This window comes from Salvelinus alpinus, chromosome 2 (assembly GCF_045679555.1).
Source record: "Salvelinus alpinus chromosome 2, SLU_Salpinus.1, whole genome shotgun sequence".
Classification (NCBI taxonomy): domain Eukaryota; kingdom Metazoa; phylum Chordata; class Actinopteri; order Salmoniformes; family Salmonidae; genus Salvelinus; species Salvelinus alpinus.
In genome coordinates this window covers 100,669,235-100,682,869 of record NC_092087.1, presented here as the reverse complement: position 1 = coordinate 100,682,869, position 13,635 = coordinate 100,669,235, and the positions used below count along the sequence as shown (strand labels likewise).

The 13,635-nt window shown below is 44.4% G+C and overlaps 1 protein-coding gene across 4 annotated transcripts in view; it reads left to right on the top strand.

The window, feature by feature from the left end:
• The first annotated feature begins 10,844 nt into the window (after positions 1–10,844).
• The window catches only part of LOC139546301 (intercellular adhesion molecule 3-like), a 70,105-nt gene continuing 67,314 nt past the window's right edge, over positions 10,845–13,635 (top strand). For 2 of the 4 annotated variants that reach the window (XM_071354534.1, XM_071354572.1), the window contains exon 1: positions 10,845–11,058. In XM_071354534.1, the coding sequence (XP_071210635.1) occupies positions 11,001–11,058 (58 nt within the window). In that variant the 5' untranslated portion in view covers positions 10,845–11,000. The remainder of the gene's footprint in view (positions 11,059–13,635) is intronic. The other 2 variants (XM_071354524.1, XM_071354583.1) reach the window with 2 other exon arrangements.

Genomic DNA, 13,635 nt, shown 5'->3' with positions numbered 1-13,635 from the left:
AGTGGACACCCCCATGAGTGTCTTTCAGAACCCCTCCTGTTTCGTTTTGGTTGTTGTCAGTGACTCTGTTTGTTCCCCTTCTGTTTGAGCGATATTATTTGGGTTTTCTTGCTGGGGAACGTTACAAAATGATCACCCTCTGGGAAATGCTGCACACAGCAATATAAGGAGATAGATTGGGGTTGAGGCCTTGTGATAGTGTCCTGTCCAGGGGGTGTACTGTACATCAAGCTGCTTCACTACAGGAACAGGATATAGACTAGTGTCCTGACCAGGAGGTGTACTGGTACATCAAGCTGCCTCACTACAGAAACAGGAGACAGGCTCCTACTCTATGAGCTGTTCCAGTTCACACAACCCAAGACTTGTGCATGGCTGCTTACTTACTCAGGGAGGTAGAGGTGGAAGGGTTAAAATGAGAGGGGTGGGAGAGCGGCATGGAAGGCAGAGAGAGAGAGAGAGAGAGAGAGTGTGCAGATATTGTTGGGGAAGGAGTGGCAAGTGAGATTGGAAAAGTTTGAGAAGAGAGGCGGCGGCGGGTGTGGAATGTGTGTGTGTCTATTTCTGGGCGTTAACAGTTTAAAAGTGGTGTCAGATTTCTCATCCTACGTCACACACACTCAGAATACACTACTGTGTCTGTGAGAAGCAGGGCTATTGCTCAAGCCCATGGAGAATAAGAGCACCTCCTCCCAGCTGCCCACTGCTCTGAGGCTAGGAAACACTGTTAACACCGATAAATCCACTATATTTGAGAATTTCAATAAGCATTTCTCTACGGCTGGCCATGCTTTCCGCCTGGCTGCAACTGCCCGGCACCCTCCACAGCAACCCGCCCAAGCCCCCACCATTTCTCCTTCACCCAAATCCAGATAGCTGATGTTCTGAAAGAGCTGCAAAATCTGGACCCCTACAAATCAGCCAGGCTAGACAATCTGGACCCTCTCTTTCTAAAATGATCTGCCGAAATTGTTGCAACCTCTTACTAGCCTGTTCAACCTCTCTTTCGTATCGTCTGAGATTCCCAAAGATTGGAAAGCTGCTGCGGTCATCCCCCTCTTCAAAGGGGGACACACTCTAGACCCAAATTGCTACAGACCTTTATCTATCCTACCCTGTCTTTGTAAAGTCTTCGAAAGCCAAGTTAACAGATTACCGACCATTTCGAATCCCACCGTACCTTCTCCGCTATGCAATCTGGTTTCAGAGCTGGTCATGGGTGCACCTCAGCCATGCTCAAGGTCCTAAACGATATCATAACCGCCATCGATAAGAGACATTACTGTGCAGCCGTATTCATCGACCTGGCCAAGGCTTTCGACTCTGTCAATCATCACATTCTTATTGGCAGACTCGACAACCTTGGTTTCTCAAATGATTGCCTCGCCTGGTTCACCAACTACTTCTCTGATAGAGTTCAGTGTGTCAAATCGGAGGACCTGTTGTCCGGACCTCTGGCAGTCTGTATGGGGGTGCCACAGGGTTCAATTCTCGGGCCGACTCTCTTCTCTGTATACATCAATGATGTCGCTCTTGCTGTTGGTGATTCTCTAATCCACCTCTACGCAGACGACACCATTCTGTATACTTCTGGCCCTTCTTTGGACACTGTGTTAACTAACCTCCAGACGAGCTTCAATGCCATACAACTCTCCTTCCGTGGCCTCCAACTGCTCTTAAATGCAATTTAAACTAAATGCATGCTATTCAATCGACCACTGCCCGCACCTGCCCGCCCGTCCAGCATCACTACTCTGGACGGCTCTGACTTAGAATACGTGGACAACTACAAATACCTAGGTGTCTGGTTAGTCTGTAAACTCTCCTTCCAGACTCACATTAAGCATCTCCAATCCAAAATTAAATCTAGAATCGGCTTCCTATATCGCATCAAAGCATCCTTCACTCATGCTGCCAAACACCCTCATAAAACTGACCATCCTACCGATCCTCGACTTCGGCGATGTCATCTATAAAATAGCCTCCAACACTACCCAACAAATTGGATGCAGTCTATCACAGTGCCATCCGTTTTGTCACCAAAGCCCCATACACTACCCACCACTGCGACCTGTACTCTCGTTGGTTGGCCCTCGCTTCATACTCGTCACCAAACCCACTGGCTACAGGTTATCTACAAGTTTCTGCTAGGTAAAGCCCCACCTTATCTCAGCTGACTGGTCACCATAGCAGCACCCACTCGTAGCACGCGCTCCAGCAGGTATATCTCACTGGTCACCCCCAAAGCCAACTCCTCCTTTGGTCGCCTTTCCATCCAGTACTCTGCTGCCAATGACTGGAACGAACTGCAAAAATTGCTGGAGACTCATATCTCCCTTACTAGCTTTAAGCACCAGCTGTCAGAGCAGCTCACAGATCACTGCACCTGTACATAGCCCATCTGTAAACAGCCCATCTATCTACCTCATCCCCATACTGTACTTATTTATTTATCTTGCTCCTTTGCACCCCAGTATCTCTACTTGCACATTCATCTTCTGCAAATCTACCATTCCAGTGTTTAATTGCTATATTGTAATTACTTCGCCACCATGGCCTATTTATTGCCTTAACTCCCTTATCTTACCTCATTTGCACTCACTGTATATAGACTTTTTGTTTTATTTTTTCTACTGTATTATTGACTGTATGTTTTGTTTATTCCATGTGTAACTCTGTGTTGTTGTATGTGTCGAATTGCTTTGCTTTATCTTGGCCAGGTCGCAGTTGCAAATGAGAACTTGTTCTCAACTAGCCTTCCTGGTTAAATAAAGGTGAAATAAAATACAAATGCAAGTCATTTCAATATACGGTGTCCACACATCGATGTATAAGCGGAAATGTCGGCCGGAACCAGTACCAGAACCTCGCATGTTCTCTAAGCAGGGAACTTCAGATCTAAGAAGTTTCATTCCTATTGGAATCCAGCCAGAGTGTGGATTTAATTCCTATTGGAAATCCAGCTAGTGGGGATTTAACTCCTATTGGAAATCCAGCCAGAGTGGGGATTTAATTCCTATTGGAAATCCAGCTAGTGGGGATTTAATTCCTATTGGAAATCCAGCCAGAGTGGGGATTTAATTCCTATTGGAAATCCAGCCAGAGTGGGGATTTAATTCCTATTGGCAATCCAGCCAGAGTGGGGATTTACCACCTATTGGAATCAAGCCAGAGTGGGGATTTAATTCCTATTGGAATCCAGCCAGAGTGGGGATTTACCACATATTGGAATCAAGCCAGAGTGGGGATTTACCACCTATTGGAATCCAGCCAGAGTGGGGATTTACCACCTATTGGAATCCAGCCAGAGTGGGGATTTACCACCTATTGGAATCCAGCCAGGGTGGGGATTTACCACCTATTGGAATCCAGCCAGGGTGGAGATTTACCTCCTATTGGAATCCAGCCAGAGTGGGGATTTACCTCCTATTGGAATCCAGCCAGAGTGGGGATTTAATTCCCATTGGAATCCAGCCAGAGTGGGGATTTACCTCCTATTGGAATCCAGCCAGAGTGGGGATTTAATTCCCATTGGAATCCAGCCAGAGTGGGGATTTACCACCTATTGGAATCCAGCCAGAGTGGAGATTTACCTCCTATTGGAATCCAGCCAGAGTGGGGATTTAATTCCTATTGGAATCCAGCCAGAGTGGAGATTTAATTCCTACTGGAATCCAGCCAGAGTGGAGATTTAATTCCTATTGGAATCCAGCCAGAGTGAGGATATCCAACAATTGGAGCATTTATTCACCCACAATCTGCATTCATAATGACTGACAGGGTTCAAAAGATTAATGAATTTGACTCCCTTAACCATCTAACTCTAACTACACAAACAACCATTTCAGTAACGGGTGCAATAAATCCAACTAACAGATTATTAGTTTAGGAAAATGTATGTTATTTATCTGTGTGTAGCATGAGATTAATTGTATCAATCATTGCACATGTAAAAACACATAGATTTTTAGAATGTTTTTGTTTCTAACTGAAATAGAGCATGCTGGGAAATATGATAATGATGAGTGTGGTTTTGCCAACTAGACCAGCTTGGTCACCAGCATCACCAGCTTGTCCAGCTAGCCTAACCAGTTAGACTATGCTGCTCAGACCAGCTTTAAATTGCTGTAACTCCCGTACTGACTCGGGAGAGGCGAAGGTCAAGAGCCATGCGTCCTCTGAAACACGACCCAACCAAGCCGCACTGCCCACTTAACCTGGAAGCCAGCCGCACCAATGTGTCGGAGGAAACACCGTACACCTGGCGACTGTGTTAGCGTACACTGCTCCCGGCCCGCCACAGGAGTCGCTAGTGCGTGATGGGACAAGAACATCCCTGCCGGCCAAACCCTCCCCTAACCTGGACAACGCTGAGCCAATTGTGCGCCGCGCCATGGGTCTCCCGGTCGCGGCCGGCTGCGACAGAGCCTGGACTCGAACCTAGAATCTTTAGTGGCACAGCTAGCACTGCACTGCAATGCCTTAGACCACTGCGCCACTCGGGAGGCCCCTTCACTGGTGTTGCTGAATGTATACTGCAGTATGGCTCTGCACTGTTTAATCACTGTGTGTGTGTGTCTTTCCATTCCTCCACAGAGCTTCCAGACAGTGTGTCCATCAGCAATTGGCTGCAGCCTCCACCCTCTGGTCTAATGGTTGAGGGGGATCAGGACCAGCTACTGTGTGTCCATCAGCTATTGGCTGCAGCCTCCACCCTCTGGTCTAATGGTTGAGAGGGATCAGGACCAGCTACTGTGTGTCCATCAGCTATTGGCTGCAGCCTCCACCCTCTGGTCTAATGGTTGAGGGGGATCAGGACCAGCTACTGTGTGTCCATCAGCTATTGGCTGCAGCCTCCACCCTCTGGTCTAATGGTTGAGAGGGATCAGGACCAGCTACAGTGTGGTGACCATTGTACTGCTCCCATTGACAGCCTCACAGTGACCTTCTACAGGCTCCAAGAGTGTTGAACAGACAACTATACACATAACAGCCATTTAATTTAGGGGGATGGGGGTGACAGCTTTTTCTGAGGACTTGTTCCCTAGTCTAGGTGATGATTTGATTGTGACTGGCTGGAATGTCAAAGCTTCGTGCTTCACAGAGGGAGGCCAGTGTCAGAAACAGCTGGACATGACAGTTTATAGTGATGGCAGCTGTTTCTGGAGGACTTCTTCCTTAGTAGTGCTGATGATGAGGCCCAGTTCTGGTGTTCTGGAGTTCTGGTGTTTTGGTGTTTTGGTGTTCAACCTCAATCAAAAAAAAGTTATTATGCATTGAAACCACTTCACACTCAAACATTACACTGTTTGGTTTCTGACCCCTCAAAGATAATATTTGTTTATGATCAGCTTATAGGCTACTTCCCTAAATCAAATCCAGCATGGGTCTACAATACTTCTACATTGTTAGAGTATTGGTACAAAGCAACAAAACCGCTCTGGTTAGATATAGTCGACATGGTAACTTTTCAGCTCGCTAGCTAGAAGACGTGGTAAACAATGAAAACAATGAAATGAAATGAACACATCAGTGAACACACCGGAGAAAATACGTCGATGTATCAGTGACTGATGACCTCGAGCCTTATTGGACGGGCACTGCCAATGTAACTATGGCAACACCCAAGGGCGCGGAAGTTGCCTGTTTTTGTTTGCGAACTGATATGATATCATGTTTGGAGGTGTGACTTGTTGGAGGCGTGGCCTTAAAATCGCTCTGTGTGGACACCAGTGGGAGGAAGTGTCATGCCAAATTGTCTGGTATGTTGACAATAAAGATTAAACTTGTACGTTGCCAGTTCTATAGTCTTAGTGAGACTGACAAAAAAATCATGTCATACCAAAGAGATTGTTAGGGTTCTATTTTCAAGACAGTGAGCATTTTATCATGATATTGTGACATGAATGAATGTCAGAATTAGATGTACTTACTCTTTCTCTCTCTTACTCTCTATCCTGTATCTCTCTTACTCTCTATCCTGTATCTCTTTTACTCTCTATCCTGTATCTCTCTTACTCTCTATCCTGTATCTCTCTTACTCTCTATCCTGTATCTCTCTTACTCTCTATCCTGTATCTCTCTTACTCTCCATCCTTTATCTCTCTTACTCTCTATCCTGTATCTCTCTTACTCTCTATCCTGTATCTCTCTTACTCTCCATCCTTTATCTCTCTTACTTTTGATCTCTCTTACAATAGCTTATATGGGGGATATCCGGGGGGCTTGAGGTGCCGGAACACATGAGAAAAAAAGTGTCAATCACAAAGTAGCAGCGCAGCAGAGTAAACAGACAAGTAGTCTACTGTCTCTGGTGGTGAAACGGACAGCTCTCTCCAAGTAGTCTACTATATATGGTGGTGAAACGGACAGCTCTCTCCTAGTAGTCTACTATATATGGTGGTGAAACGGACAGCTCTCTCCAAGTAGTCTACTATATATGGTGGTGAAACGGACAGCTCTCTCCTAGTAGTCTACTATATATGGTGGTGAAACGGACAGCTCTCTCCAAGTAGTCTACTATATATGGTGGTGAAACGGACAGCGCTCTCCAAGTAGTCTACTATATATGGTGGTGAAACGGACAGCGCTCTCCAAGTAGTCTACTATATATGGTGGTGAAACGGACAGCTCTCTCCAAGTAGTCTACTGTCTCTGGTGGTGAAACGGACAGCTCTCTCCAAGTAGTCTACTATATATGGTGGTAAAACGGACAGCTCTCTCCAAGTAGTCTACTATATATGGTGGTGAAACGGACAGCTCTCTCCAAGTAGTCTACTATATATGGTGGTGAAACGGACAGCTCTCTCCAAGTAGTCTACTGTCTCTGGTGGTGAAACGGACAGCTCTCTCCAAGTAGTCTACTGTCTCTGGTGGTGAAACGGACAGCTCTCTCCAAGTAGTCTACTATATATGGTGGTGAAACGGACAGCTCTCTCCAAGTAGTCTACTATATATGGTGGTGAAACGGACAGCTCTCTCCAAATAGTCTACTATATATGGTGGTGAAACGGACAGCTCTCTCCAAGTAGTCTAGTGTCTCTGGTGGTGAAACGGACAGCTCTCTCCAAGTAGTCTAGTGTCTCTGGTGGTGAAACGGACAGCTCTCTCCAAGTAGTCTACTATATATGGTGGTGAAACGGACAGCTCTCTCCAAGTAGTCTACTATATATGGTGGTGAAACGGACAGCGCTCTCCAAGTAGCCTACTGTCTCTGGTGGTGAAACGGACAGCTCTCTCCAAGTAGTCTACTATATATGGTGGTGAAACGGACAGCTCTCTCCTAGTAGTCTACTATATATGGTGGTGAAACGGACAGCTCTCTCCAAGTAGTCTACTATATATGGTGGTGAAACGGACAGCTCTCTCCTAGTAGTCTACTATATATGGTGGTGAAACGGACAGGGCTCTCCAAGTAGCCTACTGTCTCTGGTGGTGAAACGGACAGCGCTCTCCAAGTAGTCTACTATATATGGTGGTGAAACGGACAGCTCTCTCCAAGTAGTCTACTATATATGGTGGTGAAACGGACAGGGCTCTCCAAGTAGTCTACTATATATGGTGGTGAAACGGACAGCTCTCTCCAAGTAGTCTACTATATATGGTGGTGAAACGGACAGCGCTCTCCAAGTAGTCTACTATATATGGTGGTGAAACGGACAGCGCTCTCCAAGTAGTCTACTATATATGGTGGTGAAACGGACAGCTCTCTCCAAGTAGTCTACTATATACAGTGGGGAGAACAAGTATTTGATACACTGCCGATTTTGCAGGTTTTCCTACTTACAAAGCATGTAGAGGTCTGTAATTTTTATCATAGGTACACTTCAACTATGAGAGACGGAATCTAAAACAAAAATCCAGAAAATCACATTGTATGATTTTTAAGTAATTAATTTGCATTTTATTGCATGACATAAGTATTTGATACATCAGAAAAGCAGAACTTAATATTTGGTACAGAAACCTTTGTTTGCAATTACAGAGATCATACGTTTCCTGTAGTTCTTGACTAGGTTTGCACACACTGCAGCAGGGATTTTGGCCCACTCCTCCCTACAGATCTTCTCCAGATCCTTCAGGTTTCGGGGCTGTCGCTGGGCAATACGGACTTTCAGCTCCCTCCAAAGATTTTCTATTGGGTTCAGGTCTGGAGACTGGCTAGGCCACTCCAGGACCTTGAGATGCTTCTTACGGAGCCACTCCTTAGTTGCCATGGCTGTGTGCTTCGTGTCGTTGTCATGCTGGAAGACCCAGCCACGACCCATCTTCAATGCTCTTACTGAGGGAAGGAGGTTGTTGGCCAAGATCTCGCGATACATGGCCCCATCCATCCTCCCCTCAATACGGTGCAGTCGTCCTGTCCCCTTTGCAGAAAAGCATCCCCAAAGAATGATGTTTCCACCTCCATGCTTCACGGTTGGGATGGTGTTCTTGGGGTTGTACTCATACTTCTTCTTCCTCCAAACACGGCGAGTGGAGTTAGACCAAAAAGCTCTATTTTTGTCTCATCAGACCACATGACCTTCTCCCATTCCTCCTCTGGATCATCCAGATGGTCATTGGCAAACTTCAGACGGGCCTGGACATGCACTGGCTTAAGCAGGGGGACCTTGCGTGCGCTGCAGGATTTTAATCCATGACGGCGTAGTGTGTTACTAATGGTTTTCTTTGAGACTGTGGTCCCAGCTCTCTTCAGGTCATTGACCAGGTCCTGCCGTGTAGTTCTGGGCTGATCCCTCACCTTCCTCATGATCATTGATGCCCCACGAGGTGAAATCTTGCATGGAGCCCCAGACCGAGGGTGATTGACCGTCATCTTGAACTTCTTCCATTTTCTAATAATTGCGCCAACAGTTGTTTCCTTCTCACCAAGCTGCTTGCCTATTGTCCTGTAGCCCATCCCAGCCTTGTGCAGGTCTACAATTTTATCCCTGATGTCCTTACACAGCTCTCTGGTCTTGGCCATTGTGGAGAGGTTGGAATCTGTTTGATTGAGTGTGTGGACAGGTGTCTTTTATACAGGTAACGAGTTCAAACAGGTGCAGTTAATACAGGTAATGAGTGGAGAACAGGAGGGCTTCTTAAAGAAAAACTAACAGGTCTGTGAGAGCCGGAATTCTTACTGGTTGGTAGGTGATCAAATACTTATGTCATGCAATAAAATGCAAATTAATTATTTAAAAATCATACAATGTGATTTTCTGGATTTTTGTTTTAGATTCCGTCTCTCACAGTTGAAGTGTACCTATGATAAAAATGACAGACCTCTACATGCTTTGTAAGTAGGAAAACCTGCAAAATCGGCAGTGTATCAAATACTTGTTCTCCCCACTGTATGGTGGTGAAACGGACAGCGCTCTCCAAGTAGTCTACTGTCTCTGGTGGTGAAACGGACAGGGCTCTCCAAGTAGTCTACTATATATGGTGGTGAAACGGACAGCTCTCTCCAAGTAGTCTACTATATATGGTGGTGAAACGGACAGCTCTCTCCAAGTAGTCTACTATATATGGTGGTGAAACGGACAGCGCTCTCCAAGGTGCTGATTCCTCCAAACCATTTTAAACGTCACTGCTAAACAGCCATCATACGCATAGCCTATACCAGGGGTACTCAACTCTGACCCTGCGCGGTCCGGAGCCTGCTGGTTTTCTGTTCTACCTCATAGTTGATTGCACACACCAGGTGTCCCAGGTGTAAAGCAGTCCCTGATTAGAGGGGAACAATGGGGAAAAAAGCAGTGGAACTGGCTTCGAGATCCAGAGTTGAGTTTGAGGGGCCTATAGTATGCCAACCTACTCGAGTATAGCTGTGGGGCTTAAATAAGTCAGAATTTCTTATAGCCTAATTTTCGAGACATCAATGTACAGAAACATTTTTAGATGTAATTGCAGAACACAGGCCATATGCATATGAACACATATTCTGCTGTGGGCCTTACAAGACATAAATGTAACAGTAGAACAAATATCACAATATAACTTCAAATAAAATAAATCAATGTAGGCTCCAGCAGAACAGACGTATGAGGATATATAGGCCTCCATATGTTATAATATGAAGCACATTCACCTTAACTTCACAGTACACAACAATTTCCTTTCTTAGTTTTCAGAACCTCCCACAATGACTTTCCACATGTCACGTCCATTTAACTCCTGACTGTCAATTTCTTGTGGCTGTGACATTTATCCTCTTTGTAAGTCTGTTTGAAAGACTCTGTATCTTTTTCTCTCTCTGTCAGATCTAATCAACTTCCTGCCCTGCAGATTCACTTCCTCTGTTTAGCTCACCGGAAACTGGGCAAACATGCCGTTACCATGGAGACACTGTGGTATTGGTGAGAATCTATCAATAGCCTGTGCTTTTCCGGGGTGTCAGAGTGAGAAGCACCAATGATTCTTTCATTCTGGTTCTGTTTGATTAAAGTGACACCTCTAACCTAAACTACACTTGATTATAGACTACTGTCCTGATCTGGGTCACTGTTCCTGTTTGATAAAAGACACCTCTAACCTTAACAACAATTGATTATAGACTACTGTCCTGATCTCTCTCTCTCTCTGTTATCTATCTCTCAGATAGATTGGGCACCAGTGTCAATGATAGAATTATGTATGTGACAATGCAGATGTTGGTTGACTGGTTGATATATCTGCCCTCCTGCCTATACCCTCTTACTCTCCACCCCTGCCCTCTATCCTCTCCTATTGTCCCATACAATAATCTATACTCTTATTTATTTTTTGGGCGCGTGCACTGCAGTTCGCCCTCGAGTTCGTGACCCCGACTATGACTACCACTGCTGTAGATATAAGAAGACTCAGAGAGAGAGAGAGGGGAGACAGAGGAGGGGTCGGTGGGGTGTTTTCCAGTAAAGAATACTTTCACTTTCAACGGTCTTCTGAAAGGAAAAGTGCGAGCACATTTCATCTTCAACTCGTCGAACAGAATAGCGGAATACTTCACCGAGAGACGTTCGTTGATAGTTAGATGGAAAATGGAGATTGTAATTGGTCTACTTCTTTCTTCATTGTCTCTGTATTTGGACTTCACCGGTAAGTTAGACTTCTGTCTAATTCCACAACTCTGTGACAAGTGCGGAATTAAGTTGAGTTTAATAGTTTAGGTATTTTTATAGTTTAGGTAGTTTTGTTACCTCAAATATATTTGGAGATTGTAATTGGTCTACTTCTTTCTTCATTGTCTCTGTATTGTGACTTCACCGGTAAGTTTGTTACCTTAAATAAATGTTACTACCGTCCATTTGATTTCAAGTATTTTAGATAACTAATGACTGACAGTGAATGGTTGAATTCTTGAGGAATATATCCTCCCTCCCTCCATTGCTCAATGACGTACTAAATTCCATGTGTGTGTAGGTGTTAGTGGTGCGCAGGTCAGCTGTTTGTTCACCCGCTCGGAATTGCTAATAACCCGTCCACAACAACCCGACTAGATGTGATAAAGTGAAAGTCTGAGGGCCGCACCCAACCCGCAAATATAGAAAATACGCTATAGACTCCAGTCAAAGACCGCGGAACGATTTTTTTGACAGGGGGAGTAGGATTTTCTTTAACCTGATTTAGATAATGATAATTTCCTACATTTTGGTAGGCTATTTGTTAGTCGATTATTCTATAATTAGATGCATGTAGCTTCTCTTTTGTCATTATATGTTGACCTAGAATACTAAATTAACCCTTGATCAACAGAATAATGTAATAGATCGATAGAATGAACGCTTCAATCTAGTTGACGTCTTCAAAGTTTTCTCTGTCATCTTTTGCAGAGCGAAGACGTTTAGGGACCGGGGAGAAAATACAATGACGACGTTCAGGGACCGGGGAGAAAATACAATAACGCAAAGACGTTCAGGGACCGGGGAGAAAATACAATGACGCAAAGACGTTCAGGGACCGGGGAGAAAATACAATAACGCAAAGACGTTCAGGGACCGGGGAGAAAATACAATGACGCAAAGACGTTCAGGGACCGGGGAGAAAATACAATAACGCAAAGACGTTCAGGGACCGGGGAGAAAATACAATAACGCAAAGACGTTCAGGGACCGGGGAGAAAATACAATAACGCAAAGAAACGGGAAAGATTTTCTGTGCAAAATGACCAAATGACATCAATTTGACCGGTTGTAAGGAGAAAGAAAGCTGTGAAAATGACCCAATGTGTTTCTAATAAGATTGCAGTTCGGCTTCGATGCATATTTTATGTGGTTGAAATACTATCAGGTTTTATGATGAAGATAGCACCTCTACTGCTGGTATATAACTGAGCATTGTATTCTCTCAAGATGCAGAACTAAATCAGATTTCTCCACTCCTGTTCCCAAGTCAACATTTTGTCTACATTTGGTGTATCATTTTACTGCAAGGAATGCTTAGTTCCGCAATAGTTAATATTAAGGCTGTGTGAGAAGTTATAGACCTACCAACAGATTTCCGTTTCCACTGAATACATCTGAACAGAAGGCTACAGTTCCCTTGACGTGCCATAGCCCTATTTTAAGTCCCGTATTGTGACTGTCGAATTTATATAGCGCCTCCCAATCATCACACTCTTTTACCACTTATTTTTCAGACATTACTTTTCTGGCCCTCCTTTCTCTTTATTTTCAACTTGACATTCTCAGCTTTTGTCTTATTGAATTAAACTTCGACAATGTCCTTTTTGCCTCCATGGATTGACGTTAACATTTGCTGCCAAAAGCATTATTTGTCGATTGTCAGTGTAGGCTACTTGGCGCGCGTGCAGTTAAATTCTACAGTTTAGGCTTAGGCACGTATGCACTCACAAAGTGAGCTCATTTCCACTCCATTCATATGCAAATACATTTGATTCATACACTGGCTTGTCTGGCTGGCATGGTTTAATTTTAAACAGGCATTCTCTTATCTACACTGAAAGAATTTATGTCCTCAATTATGATTTAAAAAAAACTCATAGCTGATTAGTACACCCTTGAGGTTGAATATATATATTGCATGTCTTATGATTCAATGAATCATGTTGAACTAACAAATTCCACCAAGGGATACGTCACAATTTACAATAACGAACACCGTATGAAACAGCTGTGAAAACCAATCTAACACTATTTTATACTTAAATACATAACCATTGATATTTATTTGGTACATGTGTGTCAATTTACATTCAGATTTTTTTTTGTACACTCACATGGCAATCAGAGTGAAATACAGAATTCTGGTGTGTGGAATAGAGAGGAGGTGGGTATTGTGTGGATGGGAGGTTCTGCCTGTCACTTGTTTTTCCAGCAGGTAGTGGACTCGAAGAGGGAAAGTCCAGGCGCTGCTGCCCTCTTCGTTCTGAGTGTTTGCAGTGCTCGTGTTTTCACAGCTAATCTGTGCAGCTCACATGATGTGCCCAGTATGATAGTTGTCTTGCTCTTTCTTAGCAGATAATGACAACATGAACATTAAATAACAGTAGCTGATGTAATGAAAAGTTGAAGGGGTGGTTGGTAAAGGAGGACATCAGGTGGATCCATGTCTGGGTGTCAGGCAGAAGCCCTAGATCCTGGAGAACAGGAGCAGAGTAAAGGGAACAGGGTAGAAGACAGACGTAAACAAGAAAACAATCTAGAGGCGAAATAA